The sequence below is a fragment of the Gopherus evgoodei genome, chromosome 14 (assembly GCF_007399415.2).
Source record: "Gopherus evgoodei ecotype Sinaloan lineage chromosome 14, rGopEvg1_v1.p, whole genome shotgun sequence".
Classification (NCBI taxonomy): Eukaryota; Metazoa; Chordata; order Testudines; family Testudinidae; genus Gopherus; species Gopherus evgoodei.
Window position 1 is genome coordinate 19302437 of NC_044335.1, and position 12245 is coordinate 19314681.

Consider the following 12245-nt stretch of genomic DNA (forward strand, 5'->3'; position numbering starts at 1 on the left):
ACACAAGAGCCTAGGAAAACCCAGAAATATACTGTAAGGGGTGGTGAAACTGGTTCAGGCTCTCCCTCAGACTTGAACCTGTCACTAATGAGGTTACACAGAGCAGAGATGCTGTGGATACAGAGGATTATTCCCTATGGTATATTTCCTAGTGCCTTTCCCAGGCTGGTTTTAAAGTGTCCCAATGATGGAACTCTCACCACTTTTCTCGGAAAGGTTATTCCACAGTCGAATAATGCTCACCAGGAAGACACTTTTCCTTTCAGCTTATTGGAATTCTCCATTTGTTCCCTAAAGTTTCCTCAGAGTTCCTAAGTAAAGCTGGACCAAACATGCATAGTTAAACTGCAAACCACTTAGTTTCAGGGTTTTATTTTAAAACTGGAAATCTGGCCATGTTTGTGAAAGTGCAGTGAATCTATGCTCAGTTTTGGGCAAACCTGAGCCAATGTATAGTTTTGGGTGGAAGCTGTATAAAACTCAGTAGGTTTAACCTCACTTCAACGTGAACCTGATGATTCTAGATGAATTTTACTTTGTAATCCAGGGATCATTGTTTGAACCCAAAACACAGAGCAAGACAGCCAACCTTGCCTGTGTTATCTCATAAGATTAGTTGAAATTGATTCATTTCCACAAAACACAAGCTTTTAACAGATTGACATTTTCCAATGGAAAAACATTCAATTAGAACATTTCCAACCAGCTTTAGTATTTGCAGTGGTACAGATTACACCTGTCTGAAATTGGGGTAAATTCCACTGTGCCTTCCTTGCCTACCATATGCTTTGCACCGGCAGTTGCTAGCCACTGATGGCTGGAACTGAGATAAATCCCCCAGGCAGATAAGACCTGAAAAGGTATAGTATAAGAAAGATAGCTAATTTTAAATTCTCCCATTCTAAAGAAACTAACATCCAGAAAATGAGTGTCAGAGCATAACTGTTTCCAAGGTTTTTGTTTAAAAATTAGACACAGTGTGCTCTGTTATACATTTGCAGTGGAGTCTGTTAAAATCAAGTCAATCTGAGATGCTGACTAATTCCAGAAGGTGATGTGCATCTTACGTTCAAATTTACAGATCAAAACCCCTTGTTGACTTTTAGACAATATTAAAGGGTTGATGAAAATCCAACAAAATTCCATGTTCTGATAGCAACATCAGCTGTTTTCTGAAATTTTCAGTTTTTTAATTCAGTGCTAAAATGAAATCCATTCCATTTGTCCCCAAGGCTTGTTATATGGAAGGATTATGATATAATATAATTATTATATTAGATTCAGTTCATTAGTCACTTTTTAAAAATATTACAGTAGCACTCAGAGACCCCACCTAAGATTAGGGCACCATTGTGCTAGGCACTATATTAACAGAGTAAGAGACATTACCTGCCTTGAAGAACTTAGTCTAAATATACAAAACAGAAAAAGTGTGGGAGTAAGGAAGTATTATTATCTCCTACTTAACATGCCAGCAACTGGGTAAAAAAATATATTTAGTGGTCCCTCTTTTTCTCTTTACCATTCATTAAAGAAGTATTAGAGTGAACTATGAAATAATTGTGTTTCACTGCTACTGGGAAGGAATGCAGAAAAGACCCATAACAACTGGGATGTGCAAATTAAAAAATCTGTTGACAATTAAGATTATAGAAGCTATGAGGACCGGGTTTAGAAATTTCCCAAAATTTGGGCATAGGGAGAGGAGAATAGGTCGATGAATTCTCTTGGTAAAGGAAGTAGCAAATACTGTCATCAAGTATTAAATTAACAACACCTAAAGAGACACTTTTCTGCCCTGTGTCTGATTATTTCAAACCAAAACTTGGAACGAGAGGCCAAACCTGGTAACGTACCATCCTCCTGTCTGAGACCTCTGCACTGAATTCAGCTAAAGTGCTAGTAACATTGCAATTGGTTTTAACTCACTTATTTCCCCTTGTGTTTTCCTAAGAGGCCTGTACTTCGGTGTTCAGTTCTTTACAGACCTAGTAAAGAGTGCAATCATCCTTTCTACTGCATGGAAGCTCTCTTTAATAGGTGCCTGAAGGGATTAGAAAGGCTGGGTGGGGTGTATATAAAGCCATAAAAATGAACTGCTATGTCTATTGAGCATTCTAGTCTCACAGCAAATACTCTACACCCATACTGTAAGCAGAAGCCTGTGGAACAGGTTTCTAAACTCTACTGAATACAATACACAGGGTTAATTGGATATAGCAGTGGAACCTCCTGCTGAGAGGCAAAGGGGTGAAGAAATTTTCTCCTGCTTGCCAGCTTCTTTACCACATTCAGCTAGATCAAAAACTCACTTTACCTGCACATGGAAGACATTTTGTTATTTTGATAGCTATTCCACTTCACAGTGGGAATAGAAATGGCACATCCCCTTAATCACAAGCATAGCAACTGAGGATCAGCCTCTGTCCTGACAGGCTCAGCTGGGAATTGTACCCTCAGCATATAAGGCTATCTTTTGACTTCCAGGATGACATGGTGACCTCTCACAATACAGTCACAACTCATAGGTGCACAGAAGCTTCCTCTGTACTGCAAGTTTCACCTTTCCTACAGCTGCTCCTCCCCAACCCCCTCTCTAAGGCCTAGGAAACACTTTTTAAAAAATCTTTATCCCACCTGTTGACATTTATTTGTGAACGAAATACCTGGAAAGAAAGTAAAGGGAGACCTGGAGCTCACAAGCCACTTTTGGTTTCCAACAGAGGGGATATGTTGCAGGGACTGCATGGGAAACCCATTAAGATTAAACATAAGGAGGCTGTATAGTCTGCTGGCCAGAGCAGAGGACTGAGGCTGGGAGATAAGCAGAAGTCCAGGCTCAGCCATTAATATGCTGTTTGACCATGGGCAAGTGATCAGTCCACCTTGTGCTGCAATTGTTGTTATTTATTGCTGCTACGTGCTCAGTGCTTTCCAAACACTTCCAGAGGACTGTCTCTGCTCCAAGGAGCTCATTGTCTAAGGAATGGCCTGGCTTTGAGTGAGATGTTCCCGCCTTATAGTTGTGACTTGGAGAGAATAACTCAGAGCTCCAGCACTAGATGTGGTCAGAAAATTTCAACCAAAACAAAGTTTTGATGAAACCTGGAAAATACTGTGAACTTTTTTTTTTTTTCCCTCTGCAAAATAGGTTTCGGTCAGCTCTACCCTACTAGTATGGTCAATGAGGTACTGCTGGTAGAAGTGTGTGCTTTTGGAGGTGAGAGACCCAGGTTTCTAATCCCAGCTGCCCCAGTAGAAGAGGGAGATTTAATCATGAATGTGGCTGTCTAATTAGAGGCATGTGTATCTTTAATAATGCTTATGGATAAAACGAATAAATGGATATCGGAGATTAATACTTTCTGTACTATTCAGATATGAAATTTTGGAGCTCTATTCAACTCTAACTTGGCTGCTTCTCTCATATTTGTGAATTCAACTTGTTTAAACACTTCTGGATTGGGTTTATTATTTAATGGTTCCCATGACAGAAGTTTGGTGTGTGTTCCATTTCCCTTTTGACTTAGATCCTGATCCAAAATCAATTTATTTCAATGTAGGTTTTTAGATCAAAACCTTGGTTAATCATTGTTTTAGTTTGGAGCCATTTTCCTTATAGAAAAGTTCTATGGAATTCAAAAGAGATGACACCAGTAGGATCTGTAGAAATTCAAGGGGGTTCTATAAAAGTTATTCAAAAAATCTTTTAGAACTTAATAACAAAGGAGAGCCTTTCTAATAATATTTTTAATCATCCCTTCAAATTTTGCAATTCTCTATTCTACAGAATGCTTAAGAACTATCCTATGGAAAGGTTCTCACTTTATTTTCCATAGAGCTTTTTCATACTGGACAGCCTTGTGTGTTTTCATTTTCCTATTTTCTCTCCTCAATCCCTTATGCAGGCAGGTTTTCAAAAGTGCTCAGGATTACCCTAACTCCGCTTCCATTGAAGTAAAGGGTAAGACTCCCACTGAAATCAACATGAGTTTTACCACTGAAGTCAATGGAAATAGTTATATCCATGGTAAGTGCTTTTGAAAATCCTAACCTAAAGTTCACTTTCTTGGTTCTCCCTAACCTTCGCATATGCTCTTTCAGAATATGCAGCCTCTGTTCACATAGCCTCAATTACAGCTCCCTGATCCAGAGACCAGTCTTATGTTGGCCCCAGTGTGGTATGTTCCAGATGATCTCATCTTAGTAGAGGATCTGTACAATGTAACTGAGCTCAATCACTACCATTGAATTACCTTGCCCCGACATACCTCCTGTGCCCAGGACGGCTAGCACAGGAGCTGACTTTGCACCAGCATGGAGTTGCCCTCCATTAGGGAAATTCTCCATCAGCCATCTACCACCAAAACTCAATCCTCGGTATGATTGCACAAGTTTATTTTTCTCTATCTTGCCTGTTCCTTTTCTATTTTTTGCATGCAGCCAAGTGAGAACTTACACAATGTCTGCTGCAAATTGTCTCATTCATTACATTCAGTGGGAAAAGAAACTATTCCAATTGCCCTGTACAACATAGGCCTGAATAAATCCCCGTTCGGAAATGTGTGCTTGATTTTCAGAAGGTGCTGCTAGAAGTGTTAGTGGCATTCCAAATGCTGCAGTGGATTTCTGCACCACAAACACCATTTTATATCCTTTACAAGTGTGCACATCTAACAGCGGACAATAAATCTATCTCACTAATTACACATCCAGGTTGTTATAACCATCATAAATCAAATACAGCTGGTAAAGCCATAAAATGATGTCAAATCATATTTCTAGTTTCTAAAAAGAAATAGGATTATTTGCCAGTCTCTCAAAGAAGCTGCAATGTTAAAAGTCATATGCAGAAACAGTTGTCAAATAGGTTACCCACCTTTAATTAGGTAATGATATTGTCTTTTTCTCTCTCCTCATTTAAAAATGCTTGACATTATGTAACTCAGTCATTTGAACAAGAGTTTATAATAGGAAATCTGCCATACAAATAAATGAGGTATAGGCACTATTATTATTAAGTACCTGCTATTTCAGAATTCCTTAGCAGCCAAGGTAGGTGTATTTCAAAGCTTCCTCTATTAATTAAAATCGGGTTTGCTAAATAAATGCCATCATCAGCTTAAATGCCAGATTTTCAAAGGTATTTATGTACCCTAAAGATGCCAACTGGGGCTAGTAGGCCCTAGGCACATTTAAGAATCCTATTATGTGCCTAAATACCTTTAAAAATCTAGCCTTAAATGGCCATCTGAGATAGTTAGTGGGAAGACGCAATGCTACACTTGGAATGAACTTGAGTTAATCAATATAAAAAGTCTCTTAAAAAAAAGAAATCATTTGTCTGAGATTCTTATGAAAACAATAGACCAGCAGAAAATATTACTGTGTGCAGGCTAGAGTTACTATTTTCTGGCTGCTGGATAAGTTATTTCTCCTAGGAGAAAGGCCTTGAAAGAACAACAGCTCAGTGTCCTATCTAGCAGCAACTGAACAATGCAAGCTTTTGAAGAAGAGGGGCTACATACAATATAAAGGGAAACTAAATTAAATTTTCACATGTTTGAGGGAAATACCACTGGACTTATTTATAACAAAATCTGTCTGAACAAAACGGGCAGCATCTGTTAGAAAAGCTGCCTTATTAACTGCCCCCACAATTCCCAATGCAATTTTGCTTGACAAACAATAATGTTAAAAAAATATGAATAAAATGTTACCTTCCCATATCTGGATGCAAAGGTTCCCGTGAGTAAGGAGTGAAAAATAATTATCGTCTCATCCAAATCCCACACAAACACCCGCTGTGATGAAAGACAAGGGAGAGGGAAAGAGACAAATACAGTCACACGTTAAGCATGTTCATGAGTGCATTTAATTAGGAAAAAATATTACCTGGCTACAACTTCTTTAAGGTAACAAAACCACTTTAAGCATTGATCATAGATGCCTTTTTAAGGTTGGTAAAAAAACAAACAAAAAAACCCCAAACTCTGCTCTCCGATTCTGTATCTGCTCTGACAATCTGCTATCCCAATACGCATAGAAATCCCAGTAGGATATTATGTCAGGAGAGCAAAATAACAAAATCCAAAGCTGCCTTAAAAGCCAGAGTGCAGAATTTTGCCTATGACGATTACACTGAGACAATAATCATTTTTCTTTTAAAACTACATCAGCTGTGGTGGCTATAGGTCTCAAACATCTTGCCTACGTTTTGGCGCATACCATTCTCTAGTCTAACAATGGATTATTTGGAAGTCAACGTAACAATCTCTCTTGGCTGGATTTACTATCAAAAGGAATTAATATTACCTCAATCTCATTGTCAACTGTAGGGGAAGGATCGTTGCTTCTTTTTGATCGGCCTCGTAACTTTCCATCAGACCCTCGGTGTTGCCTGTCTGTTTCTGTATCTTTTACTGGTGTGGTTGCATATTCCCCTATTGAGAGAAAAAGGGATCCCACTGAAAGCCTAAATTTTGCAGTGTATTTCTTTTCACATGTGGTTCTTGCAATACTTTTATGTTATCCAAGAAGTATCTTTTAGCAAAGGCGTGACAACTACTTTGGTATTTGGTACTTAGTTATTGCACAAGTCATTTAGAAAAAAATTTTGTTCCAAAGATTTGTGTTTGGGTGGGTCAAACAATAGAAACATTTCACAAACATTTAAGAAAATATATTTTCAAGTTAAAAAATCCCAAAACATCAGATTTCATTTTTGTGTGGGAAAATTTTCATACTTTTTAAAATCAGGTGGGGTTTTTTTTTGGTATTCTGGGGTTTCCTTTCTCCCTTTTTCTCTTTTCTATTGGAAATGGAGAAGTAAAAAAAGCAAAATTTCAAAACACGATTTTTTTCCAGTGAATTTTCATGATTAAAAAGGGCCATTTTTCAACAACAAAAAATAGTTTATAAAACCCAGCTCTAGAATATTCCCAAAAACATGTGTGGTTTAATCCAGTTTAGCTGTTTATCAGAGGACAGAAGGTACAGCAGTTTAGAAACACTTGAGAAGAATAAACAAGAGGTGAAGGTCACTGTGTAAAGTATCAATTGATAGGATTCACTTTCATAAAACTCTCTAGATATCACTTACGTTAAATTACAAATCCTTTTCAAACATTTTTCTTTTCACCTTGCTAACTTGTGGCCTCTCAACCCTCCTGGTACAGATGCACTCTTCTTAAGGAGAGTTTGGGTTGTTCCTAACAAGCCTCTTTGAAATCACCGTTTCTCAAGTAGGCTGAGATAAGATCTAAGGAATAGAAAATCCTCCAACTGCTTTTAGAGCAATCTGCGATCACTTTTTAAAAGCAATATTAGTTTATTTTACTTTTTGAACAACCACAGATGTTCGGATGTGTTCCATAAGTCAGCAGACCATACAATGGGCGTATATTGTGATCATCCACAAATTACGTGGTATTTTATATAAATGTTATTGCATGCCAATGAAAACTTTAGTGGAAAAGTGACATCTGAAAGCTGTATTCAGACAGTACATAGAAGGATAATGATCTGTCAGTAATTCCATAGACCGCCTGAGCCCTTGGAGTCTGAAAAGTAAGCACTCCAGGAGAGCCGAGATAATTTCAAAGGTATTGATGCCATATGTGGAATTCATAATTGACATTTAACTCAACCTGTTTTCTCTTGATTTTTTTTAAAGAGAGAATCAGTTGAATTCCTTTTAACATACTTACGAAGTCGGATATTAACACTGAGTGGTTAGAAATTAGCTAAAAACTAGGAGGCTGCAAAGTTAGGAACTTTTTAGATTTTGGGTGTGTTTGGATATAGGATTTTGGGTTGGACTCATCACTAATAAAAACTATCTGTTAACACACTAGCCTGTTGTTTAAAAGTCATGATTAATAACATTTTCCCTTTCTATACCATTTTTTATTTGAAGGTGTGAGACCACTCACACCAGGAACACACTTGAGCTATAGGAAGCAATTAAGAAATACTCATGAAAAGAACATGGCTTATTCTCCTAGAGATTACATTTTCTAACTTGTTCTCTAAATTTGTGCCTGCAGTTGTAAAGTCATCGTCCTTTGCCCCCACAAAGAAGATGTGCAAAATTGCAGGTGTAAGTAACAGAACTTTGCCATGAACTTTAATTTGTATTATTTGTGCCCACAGATGACTGAGCCTGTAAAACAGTGAATTGGTTTTAAATAATATAATGTATCCACTTACCAGACAGTGATTCTGTGCTTTGACTAGTGATGTTGTGTGAAGACTCTTGGAGAGAGTATGTGGATGTTGGGATGGCTGATGGACTGATGCTATTCGCTGATACATAAGGAGAGTTGTAGGAAGAGGTGTAATACTGAGAGTACTGGCTTTGAGGAAAGCTTGGATAGGACGAGTATTCCTTTAGGGGAAAAGAGACATAAGTAATCCTTCTGCATCACAGGCTTTTACTACACAGACAAGTGGGTAAGGTAATGCACGTGGCAGACACTTTCAAGAGTCATGGGATCTGAGCACACTTTTTCCAAAGAATCTTGTTCAAGTCACTTTGATAGGTATTTCTGCCTCGTCCATGTCTATTTCTGCTTCATTGGCATCAGCAGAATTTACAAGGAGACAGGAGTCATAACACGCCCTGCCTTTTTCTGTGGGATTCGTTGACCATGGCTGGCCCTTTCTGAGCACAGGGTGCAGCAATTTTATGCAGGGGAGTGATGTGAACTACTGTTTCAAAAGGGACTGAGATGAGACAGGTGGCCACTGTAAGCAGTTCTAAGCACAAGAGTAATTAAAAGAACAGGTGAAAAATGCAGAGGGGGGAAAAATCACAAAAATATTTGCAATTTTCCTCTACCTGTTATCAAAGTTTTTGATCAGCTGTAGAACAGGTTACAAAATGAAAAAAAATAATACCCGGCTCTTATAGAGCGCTTTTCATCAGTAAATCTCTAAGCACTTTACAAAGGAGGGTACCATTATTATCCCCATTTTACAGATGGGGAAACTGAAGCACAGAGCTGACATGATTTGCCCAAGTTTACCAAACAGGCCAGGCACAGAGCCAGGAATAGAGCCCAGGGCTCCTGAGTCCCAGTCTAGTGTTCTATCCACTAAGTCACACAGAAATTTCTAGAAAATATTTTAAAGTGTTTTCCAAACCATTTAGTTAGTGAATAACAAGGAGTCCAGTGGCACCTTAAAGACTAACAGATGTGCCACCGGACTTTAGGTGTCTTTAAGGTGCCACTGGACTCCTTGTTCTTCCTGTGGATACAGACTAACACAGCTACCCCTGATAGTGAATGAATCCCTAAACAATCTCCCCTTCCCAAAGATAAGTTAACTACATAAGAGGTGCAGATTCGGGGGTGGGTTCGGGGTGGGGGATTAATCCCAATACACCCCACTGGAACTCAATTCCTGGGCGAGAAATATTTTAAGCAATCTTAGGCCTGAAGTTAATGGGAAGTGTCCATTTACTGATTCAGTAGGAGCTGGATCAGACCTATGACAAAAGTATCACAATAATAAGTCCCTTTGCTGGGTTCAGCATACAGTGCATTTCTAGGCTCTCAACTAAAGTTGCAGGGCTTCTCCGTGAGGGATGAGTGTACTGAATACTACTTACCACACTCTAGGATTTAATAAGACATATAAATTAATTAAATGGACAGCATCAAGGCCAGGAGGTCTAAAATAATACCTTCCAGCTGTGTTTTGCTTTTCAGGAGCACACATGCCCTTCATAGTTTCCCTCCATTCTGCCTAACTGCTCGTTCCCTGTGAGGAGGTGGGATATTGAAATACACAAGATTATTCCTCTCTGGGCACTTCAAAACATGATTTTTTTTTTGTTGCTGTTGTAAATTTCAGACCCTAGCATATTCACATCAATTGATCTGAATGGAGAGACAAAGTAGTCTGCATGCACTTATGGTACGGAGATGAAGGTACCAGTGACCTCTAACATACTGACCACTGGGGTGGTTGCTGGTAGAGTGTTTGACTATTTATCACTGCTGTAGCCCTCATGTTGGGAGAGCTGATGAGGGAGCCATAATCAGGAAAAGCAGTTTAAAAACACCATACTTTTATTTTTAAATTAAACAATAGTTCTGCTTAGGGTATTTCAACCCTGAAAAAAACAAGTCACAGGTTGAAGGTGGCCTACCAAAGGTTTGTTGTTGTTGTTTTTTTTAAACTTTGCCCATTTTTGCTTCTTCATACATACAATGAAAGACTGAAAGGTGGAATTTTTTTGTTTTAAAGATTTGTCAAAAAAAAATTTTTTTTTAATTCAGAAATAGCAAGAATGTCTAACCTGATGTTCTCTGGCAGTTGTGCAGGACAGTGTAAGGGTCTCAGATGTATCTTGTGAGCTTTCACTCTTTAACTTAAGGGCTGGAATACTGAATTATTAACAAAGAGGCTTTCTCAGAAATGTTCATGCAACATTGATTTTAAATAGGTGTTAACTAAAAATCCCTCCCTCCCTCAACTAATTGTGTTTTAGGCTGATGTGATAATTCCACTAGTTCTCAGTCACCAGAGAGTCCTCAAGGGCAAACAGACCTGAGTTTCCAATACAAAATAAAGCTGAAAAGAAAACTAAGGCTTTTTTTGTTTTTTTCTTAAGGTCTTTTTATCCCATTATTTAAAAAAAAAAGGCACAAGCCCAATTATTTTTCCCTTTTGCAGGTCACCTTCAAACATCAATCAGGTGCATGTCTATGGGCCTTTACCGACCATACTGTCTTTCAGCAGAATATGAAACAAAGAAACAACCCACTATTGTTTTCAGAAATACAAGAGCCACAATCAACTCTTTGCAGGTAGGAAATTGGAATTTACTGTTCTTTGATCTGCAGGGTGACTTGCTAAGGACAAAGTCTTCATGTCTGGTCCAGCCAAACTGAGCAACTGGCTATTAACCAGCCTGAATATTAATGCAAAGTGTGAAGCTCACAGACAGGTGGACACTCAAATAAGGAGGAGTTCAGATGGCTCAGATAGCTCACTATTCACCAGGGTCTGTGTATGACACTTTCAGATTGTTTATTCATATTTATTACCTAAAGCCACGAGACCAGAGGAAAGGGTGCAAAGGGGGAGCTCTCTATAGATGATGGAAAGACACTGCTTTTAAGAAACCTATCATATGATATCATGGGCTCCCCATAAGAATTCTGAAATGCTTTCAACATTGCAACCCAATTACTGCCCAGGTCAGAAAACGCCAGTGGTGAGAGATACAGTTTTGGCAGGGCTCTGTTGCAAAGATCCCTGCTGAGCCATTGCTGTGCATATATGTATCCATTTATTTAAAACAAAAAAGGCCAGATGTTAGGTCAATCACCAGGTCAGGTATCCATGGATATAGATGGTGTCTGTGACTACATAGACTATTAGCCTCCTTAAATACATGTGAAAATGGTGGCAGTCTCTCTGACCTGGAAGATCTCTAATTCTTTAAAATAAGAGACATTGTAAATAACTACTGAGACTGTACCTGATGCACAGTGCTGAATCCTGCAGAATTGGTCAGGCCGTTGGCTCCTTGGTAAATCCCTGATGTGCCTGTGAAAAATAATATATTTACATATAACAGATTTCCTAAAATAAATGTAACAGAATATGCTTACATCAACAGTCACACAATGGTAGGAATAATGCATTTATCCTACAAAACAGTAGGTGGCAAGTCAAGAAAGCTAGGGAATTGCTTCTAATGCCAAGGTCTGGGCCACTGCTGAATTCAAAAGTAACTGCAAAATCCATTTAAAAAATATGTAATGGAGCCAGTAAGTAGCCGCACACTGAAGCTGGAAAACTTGGTTGAAAACAGGCTTGTGACATGGGTCCTTGTGTAACATGATTTGTACTTTTCAAGATACATCAGCACAGAACTTTCCAAACGACTCCCTAAACTGTGCCTCTAGAGTTTACACCTTTTCATCCACATAAATACATGCAATTGTACATCACATCAGTTGTTTGTGCAAACAAAGACTTCATGTGCAAGCCATATGCCCCACAAATATATGTCTTGGTAAACCAAGTACACATGAAGTTTGAAAATTTGGACTTATATGCCTCTTTTCAGGGTTAGAATTTCATAGTCAAGGTTCCTGGGCAAGCAGTGACTGGAAGCATTGGCCCTGCTTAGTCCTGGTGTTATTAAGAAGAGGGATGGATACCTCATATCACTCCATGGGCGTTTGTAGAAATTTTGGTGGTGCCCAGAACCTACCCCCCCC

General features: G+C 38.6%; 1 protein-coding gene across 8 annotated transcripts in view; it reads right to left on the reverse strand.

Moving 5' to 3' along the window:
- EYA2 (EYA transcriptional coactivator and phosphatase 2) overlaps positions 1-12245 on the reverse strand; it is a 151327-nt gene that overhangs the window by 49043 nt on the left and 90039 nt on the right. For all 8 annotated transcript variants that reach the window (XM_030533626.1, XM_030533623.1, XM_030533618.1 and 5 more), the window contains 4 exons: positions 11498-11565; positions 8212-8389; positions 6316-6443; positions 5721-5804 (listed from right to left, as the gene is read on the reverse strand). In XM_030533626.1, the coding sequence (XP_030389486.1) occupies positions 5721-5804; positions 6316-6443; positions 8212-8389; positions 11498-11565 (458 nt within the window). The remainder of the gene's footprint in view (positions 1-5720; positions 5805-6315; positions 6444-8211; positions 8390-11497; positions 11566-12245) is intronic.